At 41.7% G+C, this 13674-nt stretch overlaps 1 protein-coding gene and 1 long non-coding RNA gene across 8 annotated transcripts in view; one reads left to right on the top strand and one right to left on the bottom strand.

The window, feature by feature from the left end:
- Positions 1–13674, bottom strand: part of MACF1 (microtubule actin crosslinking factor 1) — a 324783-nt gene that overhangs the window by 99630 nt on the left and 211479 nt on the right. For 5 of the 7 annotated variants that reach the window (XM_029947029.1, XM_029947031.1, XM_029947028.1 and 2 more), the window contains 9 exons: positions 13197–13346; positions 11488–11703; positions 11250–11399; positions 9037–9270; positions 6667–6816; positions 5443–5676; positions 3928–4131; positions 1091–1609; positions 132–308 (listed from right to left, as the gene is read on the bottom strand). In XM_029947029.1, coding sequence (XP_029802889.1) covers positions 132–308; positions 1091–1609; positions 3928–4131; positions 5443–5676; positions 6667–6816; positions 9037–9270; positions 11250–11399; positions 11488–11703; positions 13197–13346 — 2034 coding nt within the window. The remainder of the gene's footprint in view (positions 1–131; positions 309–1090; positions 1610–3927; positions 4132–5442; positions 5677–6666; positions 6817–9036; positions 9271–11249; positions 11400–11487; positions 11704–13196; positions 13347–13674) is intronic. The other 2 variants (XM_029947033.1, XM_029947032.1) reach the window with 1 other exon arrangement.
- LOC115298352 lies at positions 187–5685 on the top strand. The gene is made up of 3 exons (XR_003911713.1): positions 187–287; positions 537–674; positions 5451–5685. It is a non-coding gene; the product is annotated as an uncharacterized LOC115298352 (long non-coding RNA).

The raw sequence follows: 13674 nt of genomic DNA on the forward strand, positions 1-13674 counted from the left end.
TTAGAATTAAGGGTTTTAGGAACCAGATCTTGTCTGAGGCATCCCAACCACTGCCTTTAATCTATGGGAGTATTTGCTTTATCTTGGGGCACTCCACGCCATGCGCTAGAACAGCCTGTGACCCCGCCTACCTTTGTTGTTGCAAGCTGCTGTTGTAGGACTCCAGGGTCAGAGGCAACAGTATCTGAGAGGAGCTTCTCCACATTGGCCTCACAAGCCTGCATCCAGGCCTGCAGGCTGTCGACACTGCTCTGAAACTGTTGATACCGGCCTAGGAGCATGTTCAGGTGAGAGCCCAATCGTGTACACTGTGCCGGAGACAAAAAAGAAAGCAGGCTTATGCAAGATCAGGCTAGAGGCAGCAGCTTCCTAGGTAGGCGCAGTCCAAAGAAAAGCCTGGCTTTGTTAAGAGGATCTCACTAGAACTACAACTAAGGGTAGTGCTGGGGACTGCACGGACAGATGAGTAGCAACCATCTTCTACAAGTGGGGCCTCTGCTCTTTGATTCATACTATTCACCCCGACTTTATTACAGAGCTGTGAAGATTTACTGAGTTGTATGACAAGCCGCCAAAGAAATGCACACCAGGTTACAGGCTAAGGCAGAGACTAGGAGGTACAAAAAATGTTCCTTTTGGTGAGGTCAGAGATGTTGGCAAAATGCATAATACAGGTAAGAAGAACTGACTGATTTCTACATCTTGGGAGCTAATGGAAGTTCTCTAATTGGGAAGAAAGTAACTATTTACCCTAGATGCTCTGTCTAGAAATAAAGACTATGTATGTGATTCAAGTTCCCCCATACCACGTCTCCTGGGAGTCCACGTCTACTTGTCAGGATACAGGAGGGTGAGCCCCTCCACCTTCCCTACCACAGTGAGACATTCCCCTGATACTGCTGGGACAAGCCCATGGGCCTCCACATTCTGCATTTTTGCAGGGCTCATAAACACATTCTGCCTGTGGTCAATATACAAATCCGTTCACTCACTGTATCCTGAGGTTCTTATTCTAAGCCCCAGAAACCACCCAGTTATGTGAGGGCTGCCCTGATCGCTCCCCCAGAGACTGGCAGGAACTTCTCGGTACCTTTGAATGGAGAGCGGTGTATCTTTCTGTTGCATCTTTTAGTTTGCCCTTCACTAAGGTTCCAGTTGCTGATGCCTCTCTGCCTTCCTCAAAGCTGTTTTCTGTATCCAGAACTTTCTGTCCTGAGATGGTCACAAATCGCAAGTCCCCTTTGTGGGAAATGACATCCTCTGAGAAGCTGCCCTGCCGCTTCAGCAGGGAGGGAAGGGCTTCGGGGCAGCTGCTTCCCTGATGCATGTTCTCCAGCTCTCTCTCAGACCGTTCCAGCCAGTTCTCAAACTCTTGATGGTCCTGTAGAAACTTCTGCAGCTCGTCACGCAGTGTCTGTACCTGCTTCAGCTCTGCCTCTGACTGGGCCAGGGAAGTGGCATACTGCCCCTTTAGCTCTCTGAGCTTCTCCTCTAGCACCTGGCGTTCCTCAGGGGTGAGGTTGTGGCCATGCTGGTCCAGGAAGGCCTGAGCAGACTGGGTGGCCAGGATGAAATTTTGCTGCTGCGACAGCAATTCTTGGTGACGGGCCTGGCAAAAAAAACCCCAAAGCAAAGGACAATCAGCAAGGACACCACAAAAATTTGGTTATATTTACAGCTGGAAGTAGAGAAAGATCTGAATAGGTGACTTTTCCAGCTGCTCAAAAAACCACAAACATCTCTCACTCTCTAAGGATTATGCCATATACTAATCCAAGCTGAACTGACACATGTAAGATCTTACAGTTTTCAAAGAAATCCTACATGTATTATCTCAACTGATTTGGGACACAATCTGCAATGTAGGCAGACAATATAACATCTATATTAAATATATTAGGATAAGTGATACCAAAAAGATGTTATATGTCTTAACTAAGGTCATCCAGACAGTTAAGGGACAAACTGAGACTAGCATCTGGCTCTCTTTACTAAACCAGCCTGAGCCTAAGAGAAGGCACAAATGCCCAGCTGATAACTACTTACATAAATGGAATAGGAGGGTAAGTTGGATAAGCCAGACATATGACAGAATAAAAATTCCAAATACTTAGCTGTGAAATATGTCACTTACATATTCATGAAGGCTGTTCCAAGTAGGAACGTTCTTGTAAAATTAATTCATTAAATAAGCAATTTATATTTTAGTGAGAGTACCGGATAGCATAGGTAATTTGTATTTTTTATTTGTATGCACTATGTCTACATGCTTACACATAGACCTTTAAGTTATTTTAGGGAGTTGTGGTTGTTTCGTTTTGTTGTTTAAAATGTTCTTCTTAAGTCTATTAGACAACGGTGGGAGTTCAGTCAGTGTTCCTGCCTATCAATAGTTTATGCAACTACCTAAGATCAAGACAATAGCTTGTTTTTTTCCCAGAATATTGTCCAGTTTCAACCTGTATCAGCAACTTGATAGCATCAGCTTCTGACGTCACCTCAGGGAAGCTGAGATGACAAATACTTCCTTCTCAAATAGATAGTAAAAGGCAGTACCATAGATGGTTTGCACACACCCCAGACGTCCATATTCTCATCCACCCATAAGTAAGGCAGTCTCCTTCCTGGGATGGAGATGCCCCTTGGTCAATATCAGGAAGCTCCTTGTGACAGCAGAACCATCTCTGCTCTCTGCTGTTATAAGATTGCCACAGTTTGGGGGATACCCTACAATGGATCTCCAAGCATAGAAGTAGCACACAAGAGGCAAAAATCCTACTAATACAAAATACAGCAATGACTCACATATGCTGTTCAATAGAAGACTTCTAGCTAAGGCAAATTTCTTTGCTATAAAGGTATCACCACTAAAATGGGTAATCCACATGTTTTCTGAGTTCCCTAAACATACTGTTTTTCAATCATGCAATATAATATGCCTGCACATGCCAGTTAATATCCTAGGAGATGGTTCATCTAGTTGGTTCATTGGCTTATCTCCAGTGCCTGATATATAGCAGGTGCTCAATATTTGCTGAATTATTAATAAATGAGAGAGACAGTTGGGAATGGTTTCTTGAGGGCAACAGGCAACCACTAAAAGGGTTAAGCAGGGATATAGCATTTTACTTTTCATGGGTTTTTTTTAAATTTATTTTTGAGAGACAGAGACAGTGCGAGCAGGAGAGGGTCAGAGAGAAAGGGAGACACAGAATCAGAAGCAGGATCTAGGCTCTGAGCTGTCAGCACAGAGCCTGATGTGGTGCTCGAACCCACAAACCATGAGGTCATGACCTGAGCCAAAGTTGGACGCTTAACTGACTGAGCCACCCAGGCGCCCCAGGATATAGCATTTTAGAGCAAGGATGGAAAAGGAGAGGGAAAGGAGTCCAGGATGGTTTAGTTCAGACAATTACATGGGAGTAGAGGAAGAAGCACACCTCTCTGATTTGGGGAGGGATGTTATGGGAAACAGAAGCTCCATTTTTGAGGTTGAGTTGTTTGTGGTTCCAAGTTACAAATAAGCAGATGGATTTATGTACTGGTTTGAAGCTCAACACAGGCATTGAGCCTGGAGACAAATACATACATGGAATTCACTAGTATAAATGGCAACTGAAGTGTCATGAGTGGATGAAATTACCCAAGGGAAGTATATTCTGAAAGATGAGAACAGGCTTAGGCTACAACCTGGAAGCACATCAGTGTTTCACAAGTTGGCCAGAGGAAAGGAAAAGGGATTACCAGGGCAGAGTCCTGCTTCGGAAACCAAGACACAAAGTATTTCAATAGTGTCAAAGGTGCTGAGGTATCAAAGAAGGCATGAACTGAGACATGCTCACTGGATTTAGAAGCAAGGAGGTTATGGTGATTTCCCTGGGGCAGCACAAAGCCCCTGGCATAGTGAGGACAAGCTAACATCCTCACCTTCATCTTTTCGCATTGCTTGTCCAGCTCCTCAGGGGCTTGGTTCACCCCTCTGTGACCATCAGTGGTATCCACGGCTCCTTTCCCCTGGCCGGTTCCGGATAGCTGCTCCATCGGTCCACCAGTCGATCCCACTCCAGCCACCCAATCCAAGAGTGCATCAATCTTACTCCTGTTCTCTGCCAGTTCCTTTGCTGCTTTACTCTGAAAAGGTTTAGTTAGAAGGCCTTAGACACTCAGCTATATAAGCATAAATTAAGTAAAGAGGCGAGACTTTTATGCTAAAGAAGACAAGCTCTAAAACTAAGTATAAAGTCTTTGCATCCACAAAAAGAATGAGCATCTTTAAATCTGTTGAAAAACAATTAAACTCATCTCTAGATTTTATCTGTATCTCACTACTTTAAAAAAAAGTGAGTAGGGGGCACGGGTTGGGTGGCAAATTCCAGGAACAAGACTTTAAGAGAGATTTTAATCCTGGCTTCCCAGCAAGGCTTCATGGAATCCTTTCTAGGTGTGTGGAAATGATACCCTGGCTTGGTAGGGTCAGAAACAGCACAGTTACACTTGATTACTCGCTGCCCCTCCCTAAGGGAAACGCAGTCTTCCCTCATCCTTTTCTCTGCCAAACAGAGCACAGAGTTCTAAAATTTGCCTCTCAAATTCCATTTTCTGACTGTTCAAGTATTCTAATTTATTAAACATTCATATATTTCAGAATTCCCCTTCAGGTAACTTATTTCTCTTTTCCATATTCTCCACCTCCTCCATTAATGTCAGAGTCCGCAGTCAAAGGATGCTAATTCAATCTGCCAGTGCTGAGGGGAGTGGCAGAGAGCCATCTGAGACTTTACCTTCTCCCAGGCTTGTACCAGTACCTCAGTTTGCCCTGAATCCACAGGAGCAGCCTGGGGATAGCCTGTGGCACACTAAGACTCCCCACATATTTCCCCCCTAGTCCTGTTGGATCAATTTAGATTCATGTTTGAAATATGCCATTTGCTCTTTCTTCCCCAGTGTACTACCCTTCTTCACTAAGTTCTTTCCAACATTTTTTAATTAGAGTACTGAGTACACAGATAGTAAAAAATATTTTTTCTCTGGGGCGTGGGGTAGGTGATATGAACTTCCCACCAACTATTCCTGACTTAAAGTCCTTCAGGACACTTCTTATTTTGACTGAGTTGCCTGGGTCAGGATCTCATAGTTCATGAGTTCACGCCCCACACTGGGTCTGTGCTGTCAGTGAGGAGCCTGTTTGGGATTCTCTCTCGCTGCCCCTCCCATGTTCTCATGTTTTCTCTCTCACAACAAACAAACAAACAAACAAACAAACTGTAAATACATACAATCATACATATATGACTACAGACCAGCTCCAAAGTAACCCCTTTTCATGAATATATGTTCTCTGTAAGGCAATGAGTTTCCCCTTGTTATATACCTTTTACTTATTTTCCAGGTACCAAAATTTCCATTTTTGAAAAATACCACGTATTAAAGCAGTTTGGTTACCTTTTCAGTCTCTTGCTGTACGGCTGAAGTCACCACTTCTTCCAGCTCCTTCTGGGCCATCCGTGTCCGTTCCTGGAGAGCCTCATATTGTTCCTTAGCCTGATGAAGCTTCTCCCGAAGAGCTGTCAACTCGTGAGGACTCAGCTTGGCCTGGTTCTCTTCCAGGAACCCTTCGATGTCTTTAACAACACTGGCAAACGAGGTGGCCTGATTCTGAATGTCGTCCTGTAAATCCTTAACACATCAACACGGGGATGGACTTCAGTGTTACTTTTTCTAAGACTGCTAACAGTGCAAGGATGGAACGGCTAGCACGACACACACTTGCACCAGATGTGCGCCCCTGACTATTATCTGCTTTAAGGTTTAGGCCTAGACCAGTGCAAACAGTAACTTCTAAGATACTTTTTTACTTAAGAAATTTCTCATATTTAATTTTCTAAGAAAAATTTAAATTTCTAAGCAACATTTGATGAAGACAAAGGAGGAGACCCCCCACAAACACAATATGTACTCTGTAATGAGTTATCCTCAAAGAGAATTCTTCTATAAAGAGGACTTGGCAGTAGGATTCCAGCTGAATCAAGGCTTGGTTTCTTCCTTATCCTTTCTTGGTTATCAGGTCTCCTTTTTCTCTTTTTAAAGTAATCCCTATAGACAATGTGGGGCTTGAACTCACTACCCCAAGATCAAGAGTCACATGCTCTACCAACCGAGTGAGCCAGGGGCCCCATCACTCCTTATCCTTAATGTGGCCTACAAGGCCCAGCAGGATGTGGGTCCTGCCTCCCATCATTCACTAATCTTCCTTTTGCTCTTTGCAGTCCAACCAAACTAGCTTCCTTTCAGTTCTTGAATATGTTGTACTTGGAATATTCTCTTCCTCCTTCCACACCTTTGTGTATCAACTCCTACATACCCTTTGCTTCTCAGTTTAAGTGACACTTCTTCAAAGTAATATTTTCTGACATCCTAGACAAGATTGGGTCTGGCTGTTATTTTTATTCTTGTATAACTTTTCTTTTATTCATACCATAATTAATTATTGCATGCTTGTTTCTGTGATGATCTGTGTAATGTCTGTCTCCCCCACTAGACTATAAATTTCATGATACATGGATGTTTACCATCATGTTGCTAGCACTAAGCACTGTGCCTGGCATATAGCAAGACTTTATAAATATCTGTTGAAGGAATGAGAAGGATGAATTAACTCATACTGACCTTCAAGTCACTCTGGTTCTTCTGCAAAGCGGAGAGATCCTTCTGGGTGGCTCTACGTTGGTGGCCTGCCAATGCACTTTCTGCCTGTCCTAGCCAGTTGCAAAGATCCTCTAGTTTCTCGTAACAGGTATTTTGTTGTTTCTGCAGAGTCTAATTAAAATGCAAAGGGGCCGAGAGATAATTAATAATTCTCACTTTACAAATACAAGATAACTCCCTGAAATATAAAACAGGAAGGTTATATCTTAAGGATGGAAAAGTTGCTGAGAGACTAGAACAGGAAAAAGCACAGAAGTCATATTCTGAAAGCTCCCCTCATTTGGACAGTCTGTCGATAATAGGTCAATAGTTTGGATAATTTCAGGTGAGAATGCTCGCAGGTTTTGGTTGGGAGTTCCTTTGCCAGACTGCTGTCATTATCCCTGGAAAAGGAGAACAAAGAGCCCAGATGCTTCAAATTCATAGATAATGGTGATGATAATAAATTAGTGGCTATGATCAATTCTTCCATCAGAACTGGAGGATAGGCTACATTCTAAGATAAAATATGGAAAATCAGAAGGACTGAATTAGGAGGGGAAAAATCAAGAAACTGGGTAATTCATAAGCTAACTGAGCTTCTTAATAATTGAGCTGATGTTATAAATCAAATGTCTCACAGATGTAGACACCCATTAAATGGAATGATTACATGCCAGGCATGAGGGGCTTGGCTATTTTGAGAAGGAAACTGCCCATGAATAGCAGCTTGCTCAGTCCTTTAGGTATCTACACTGATATCAAAGAGAAAAGCCAGGCCCAGGGGGAGGGGGTGAATATGTTTCTGTGCCTGATCCTTTCTCCAGATCTCATCTCGACTGCATGACACTGAAGCACCTAACTGAGCCATTGAGCATGATGTGTTCTCCTGACCATCCTTCTAGAACCGTTTTCCACCAGTTTCTACCTTCTGATGGTGTTTTTGTCACCTGCACTTACAAACAGGTGCCCAAATTGGCCCTCTCTCCCCCTCTTTAGGACAAATAGAAGGGCTCTGGAAGAAAACTCCTAAGAGCTCTTCAGCTGTAAAACAGGATCTTCATGGGTTAGGATGGGTGCAGACTGAATCTGAAAAAAGCAAAGCAAACAAGTTAACACACAGACATACACATGCATTCAGAACAAATATAGAGAGAAGCAGAGGATTTCTGACAATAACAAGGTTAATAAACATTGTGGAATTAATTATGCGCTCTGAGAGAATGTTCACATGTAGTTCTACCACCTGCTGCAGCTCTGCGGCCTACCCTGGATCCGGGCTATGTCTTAAAGTGGTTTAAACCAATAATATTTCATTAACTATCTACAAACTACACCATGCTATATAAATTCCCAAGTGAGGACATGGCAAATTTCCAGATTTGGAAAGTAACCTAAAGGGTTTCATTAGTATTTTATTTCAGTTTCAATATATCTGGAACAGCTAAGCAGTAATAGGGGGTATACGGAATGATCAACCTAATTTTCTCTAGGCCTAACTCAAAAGCTCAATTCGACTTTGCACAATACTTAATAAAGGCGACCCTGAGACAGATTGCTGGTGATGATGACATTCTAATAGCATCTTGTTGAATTCCAACTTACTGTTCAAAAAGCAAAAATGGCATAAGCATCATTCTTGGTATTTTTAGGTTATGATGTCACCATTAATGCAATTATGTTGAGTTTTGCAAGAGGGCTGTGATGTTGATAGGATGGTTTGTTTTCAAAATGTAACACTGCTGATTCTACACACTGTTTTCCATAATTGAATGAGCACCAGGCATTACAGTGTGAAAAAAGGTGCTAGAAAATAATAATTATTTTTAAAGTGCTAAAAGTTAATACGATTCTGATAAAAATTTACCAGCTGTTTGAAGGTGGTCAGAGAATATTACTATCAATAATTTGAAAAGCCCCAGAATAAAACTCATTTCAAAACCATTCTTCTCAAGAGCTCAGAGAACCTAAATGTTCCTAATGGCCCTCAAAAGACTGTTAGGGGAGAAAGGAGGAGAAACAAGGGCTAGAGATATAACTTTCATTTGAAAGTCAGAAACACTGAGGCACAGTGAGGGTAGAGTCTCACTAAAAAGAAAATACTTGCACATGCATACACAGGTAAACACATGTATTCTCTCACACATACACATAAAAACCAAAAACATGGCAAGAAAAACAGCCAGAATAGCTGCCTCCTAAACCAGAACCAAACTGGCCTGGAGGACATGAAATTTCAAAACTGGTAAACGCAGGCTCCTAGAATCATGATGGATGGAGTCTGGCCAAAAATCTCAAGGACAGAGGATACCCCAAAAGACAAAGTGAGCCCAGCTGCTGGTTCAGTCTGACCTTGACCTGGGCTGCCTGCTCCATTTGTTGAAAACAGCCCTGCAATCCTTCCATCTGAGCTGTGGTCTGCTCCGCAAGGTCTTGGAAGGACCTCTGCAGTTCATTCAGCAGCCTCAGCATCTGTCGGTTCTGCTGAGGGGATAAGTCCTGGGCATGCTCGGAGATAAAGAACTGAATATCAAAAGCAAGAGCATCCAGCTGAGATTTCCTGTCAGCCATAGGCTGCTTCAAATCCTAAGTAGGGAAATGAATAAAATAAAATAAATAAAAATAAAACTTCTAATTCTCTACCAAAGCAGAGTCAACATTAAAGAGAGGTTAATTTTGCTGCATTTTTATAATTGATGCTGATAATTTCTAAGGCCAAACCACCACAGGAAATCTCTGTCACTTCTGCTCTCTCCAAACTCCTCATATATTACAATTAGGTTTCCTTTACTGGACCTTGATTTCCAAATGTAGTAAGCTTCTAATCATTCATGTTAATAGAATTATACTACTGTTCATCCCAGGTATCTGGAGAAAAGAAATTTTTTTAATGTTTGGAGAATATATCATGAATTTCCAGTCTGAGATATATCTAATTGTATTTTCTTAGATTCAAATATCTATTTGTATTTGTCCAACAGTGAGTTACTGGGAGACCAGAAGTGAGAAAGTACTCAAATTGTCTGTGGTTCACTAAAACATGATTTTGAGAGTAAATAATGTTGCTTGTATATTTTAAAAGTGTAAAAGACTACAGCTAGACTTTCTTATGTAACAGTTCCACTGCTTCCTTAAAGCACTAAAACCTGCTTAAACACTAGCATTTATCTATTTTCAGACAGTTAAAAGCATGCCAAATTTCCATGAACATTTAATGATCGTCAGCTGTGTAACACTGCAATAAAAACAGTGATCACATCACTGTGTCGCCATCACACTGAAACTGAGAGTAGTCAGCAATCCTGCAGAACAGATGGAAAGGACTTCTGGGTTATTTATAATCAAGCTAAGAATCTTTCTTCACCTGTGACAAATGGATTTGGGAAACTGTCACTAGGAAAACAAGACTTAGACCGTGACTGTCTTCCCATGAAGGCATGCATTTTAGTTATAACTAGGGAAGGAAAGCAGTGCATGAAGACGTTCTGTGTTTTTATACCATATACTATGTCACAGGAATTTTTTTTCACTTTTTTTTTTTTAATTCTCCTGTTAGTGAACAGATCAAGTCTGCAACTCACTCCCCTAATGATATATTTGGATAAAAGGGTACAAAGAAAGATGGCAGGTCAAATATTACAAGACAAAAAGGGATGGGGTTGTAAACAAGAAGCCTGACCATGGACAAACCTTTATGTCTGCTTCTCTTAGGACTGTGGAAAAGGAACAGAAGGAGGGGACATCTTTAGTTCTTCTCTGACTTTAGAAAGAATTTAAGGAGTGTGCTATCCATAGTAGAGGGAGGATAAACCACTGTGGGTAATATCTGATACACCCAAGTATATCAGAGTATAACCAAAACAAAGAACAATGTTGGGAGGGGAAAAAACACCTCAGTTCTTATATATCTCAGTCTTTACTTTCTCTCACTGACTTATAAAAAGGATCAATTAATTTAAAGCTTAACAAGAAGAAAAGCATCAATCTAGATCAAGGATTGGCAATCAATAGCCCCCAGGCCAAATATGCCTACCATCTATTTTTGTAAATAAAGTTTTATTGTAACACATCCATGACCATTCATTTATGTACTGTCTATAGCTGCTTTCATGTTTCAACAGCAAAGGTGAATGGCTGCTACAGAAAAGGTCCATTTGTATATAACCAGCAAGGCCTAAAACATTTATTATCTGGCCCTTTATAGAAAAAGTTTACCAAGTCATGCTCTCAAACATGGATCAACAATTCTCCTGAAATTATTGTGTGTAAAATCAGGAACAAGGGATGGATACTAAATGCTCAGTTATCTAGACAACATGAAGTTGATAATCACAGGCCATTCTGTAGGCTCTCCCTCACAGAATAGCTGAAAGGAGAAAGGACCATAATCACTGAAGTTCCAAAGGTATGAGAACCTAAAAAATCTAAACACCGCTGACTTTATTTCTAAAATGGAAAACCAGTCTTTCTAAGAAAGACAGATACTCGTTTGCCTGGCAGGAAAATCAAATTGACGAGATTCAAAGGACAATGAAAACACTCCTGAGAACGGATGGAGAGTCTACCTTGTACCGCTGGAGACACTGACTCAGGCTGTCCGCGTCGACGTCATCGTTATATTCTTTGCTGTTCAGAATAAGATTGGTATTGCCAACCCAGGCTCTCAGATCTTGAAGTCTGCTGTCTAGTTGTTCACGTTGACTTAACACTTTAGTCTAAGAAATAAGTGGCAAATTAGACTATAAAAATCCTTGAAGCCATCCCAGACTTTGTCAGGCTTTGTGAATAAAAACAAGAAGCTACCTTCTTGACTTCCACAGCACTCTGGAGGTGAAGTAGTCTGGAACTCCAAGTGTCACTCACAGAACTGAGGGACTTCTGGAGATTCTTGGCATCCTTCTCTAGAGCCTTCAACAGTTGAGCAGGGACTTCTTGAGGCTGGCTGATGATAATCTGATTTACATGCTCTAGTTCCTGATTCACCAAGGTGGACAGATCCTTTAGCTCACTGTCTAATACCTGAGGGGATAAAGTAGAGTTACCTCCAAAATCAAGGCTGGAGCTCTTACTATTTAGGAATCAACGGTGAACAGTTTTCTGTCACTCATGCCTATACATGTTTTACAGCTTAGAAAATGTTTTCATGTACATTCATTTGTTTGGTTCCTACAATCACTAATTCTTGAGGTAGGCAGAGTAGATATTATTCTTCTAGATTTATAGAAGAGATGCCTCAGCACTTGAAAATGTTATTTTTATTTTATTTTATTTTATTTTAGTCTGAGGTCACCCAGCTGATTAAGAAATGGACTTAGGACTTGGATTCAGGTTTCCTGACTCAGTGTAGTAAACCTTCCGGTACAAGTTGATGCTTCTTCAAGAGTGTCATTAGCCTTATATAAGATGACACAAAACAAGTCAAGGGGCACCTGGGTGGCTCGGTTGGTTAAGTGCTGACTTCAGCTCAGATTGTGATCTCAAGGTTTATGAGTTTGAGCCCCGCATTGGGCTCTGTGCTGACAGCTCAGAGCCTGGAGCCTGCTTCAGATTCTAGTCTCTCTCTCTCTCCTTGCCCCTTCCCCTGCTCACACTCGGTCTCTCTCAAAAATAAACATTTAAAAAAATATATATATATAAGTCAAACGAAAGAACGACCTTCCACTCCCAACTCCAAGGGGGCAGAACCAAAAAATGTAAAAAATATCCCAACCAAGTCTTCCCAGTCAGCCAGTCTATAATATTCTGATCCTCAGCAAAGAAGCCAGAAATAAACTGTGGAAAAGCTTGGTGGTTCTGGGCATTGTCCTCACCTGCCCTTCAGCCACCGACCCTGAGGCCATCCTCTGGATACTGAGAGAACTGCTCAGCTCTACAGTCTGTCCTTGTGACTCCAATCCTCTGGGAAGTCTTGATCTCCTCCATCTCAAGGCTGTCTAATTTTATGTCCTCAGGAATCTCATGCCATCAGTTAACACTTCTCTCCCCTAGCAAGTTCTCCTTTTCTATTGGTTCCTCCTCTCTGGCCCCCAAATCCATTCTAAATATTCCTCTTTGAGCACACCTCCTCCAGCTAGTTTCCTGCCTCTCTCCTCACCTGCACTACCAAGCTCCTGGAAAGAACAATTTACATTAACTGCTACCACCTTCCAACCTCCCATTTGTTCTCATGGCAACCTTATTTATATCCTGGGATCCCACTAACACTGTTCTTATCAAGATCACCAATAACTCTCTGACACTAAATTCCCCTTTCAGTCCTCACTGTACTCAGTCCCCTTCCTGTATTTCCTCCTGCTGTAACTCCTCCCTCTAGTCTCTTCTGTTTCAGGTTTCTAGGAGATCAGTGTTTCCCGGTGTTCTCCAGAGATCTCCAGTTCCACTTTTACAATCTATTTGTGTATGTGTGTGTATGTGTGCCTTTTAAATAGTAGTATTTTTGAACATGCTTTTCCTCCTGAAGAGTCTCTATTTCCCCAAGCTGGTGGGCCTCGGGGAAGTCTCTTGAAACCCACCTTGGCCTGACACAGCAGATCCTGTAGCTCTGCCAGGTTTAGGTCCAGAGGCTGAATCTGTTTGGTTCTCATTTCGATGTCTCGTAATAGAGACAGATAAGATACCAGCTTCTCATCATGTTCTAGACAGAGCTGCCGGTTAAATACATTCTGTAGAACCAAAAAGAAAACTCACTCAGATCTGACATTCTCCTTTAAGTCTGCTTTTAAAAGTAGGCTGGGTCTTACCAATAGACAAAATATTACAAAATATACATAGGGTGGGATGAAATAGAACATGTTATGTCACTTCAAGTTGACAAACAAAAGAGTGATTTTATTCACGTCCACAGGGAGGAGAGACTAATGGTTATCAACATACCATCGTTTTAGTGAAACTTCCAAAAGCCATTCTGACTTCAGATAGCATTGCTCCAATATTCATATTAGTTCCAATGCTGGTTTCTAAATTAAAACCCTTGCAAATTTCAGGAAGACA

The sequence above is a fragment of the Suricata suricatta genome, chromosome 8 (genome assembly GCF_006229205.1).
Source record: "Suricata suricatta isolate VVHF042 chromosome 8, meerkat_22Aug2017_6uvM2_HiC, whole genome shotgun sequence".
NCBI classification, from domain to species: domain Eukaryota; kingdom Metazoa; phylum Chordata; class Mammalia; order Carnivora; family Herpestidae; genus Suricata; species Suricata suricatta.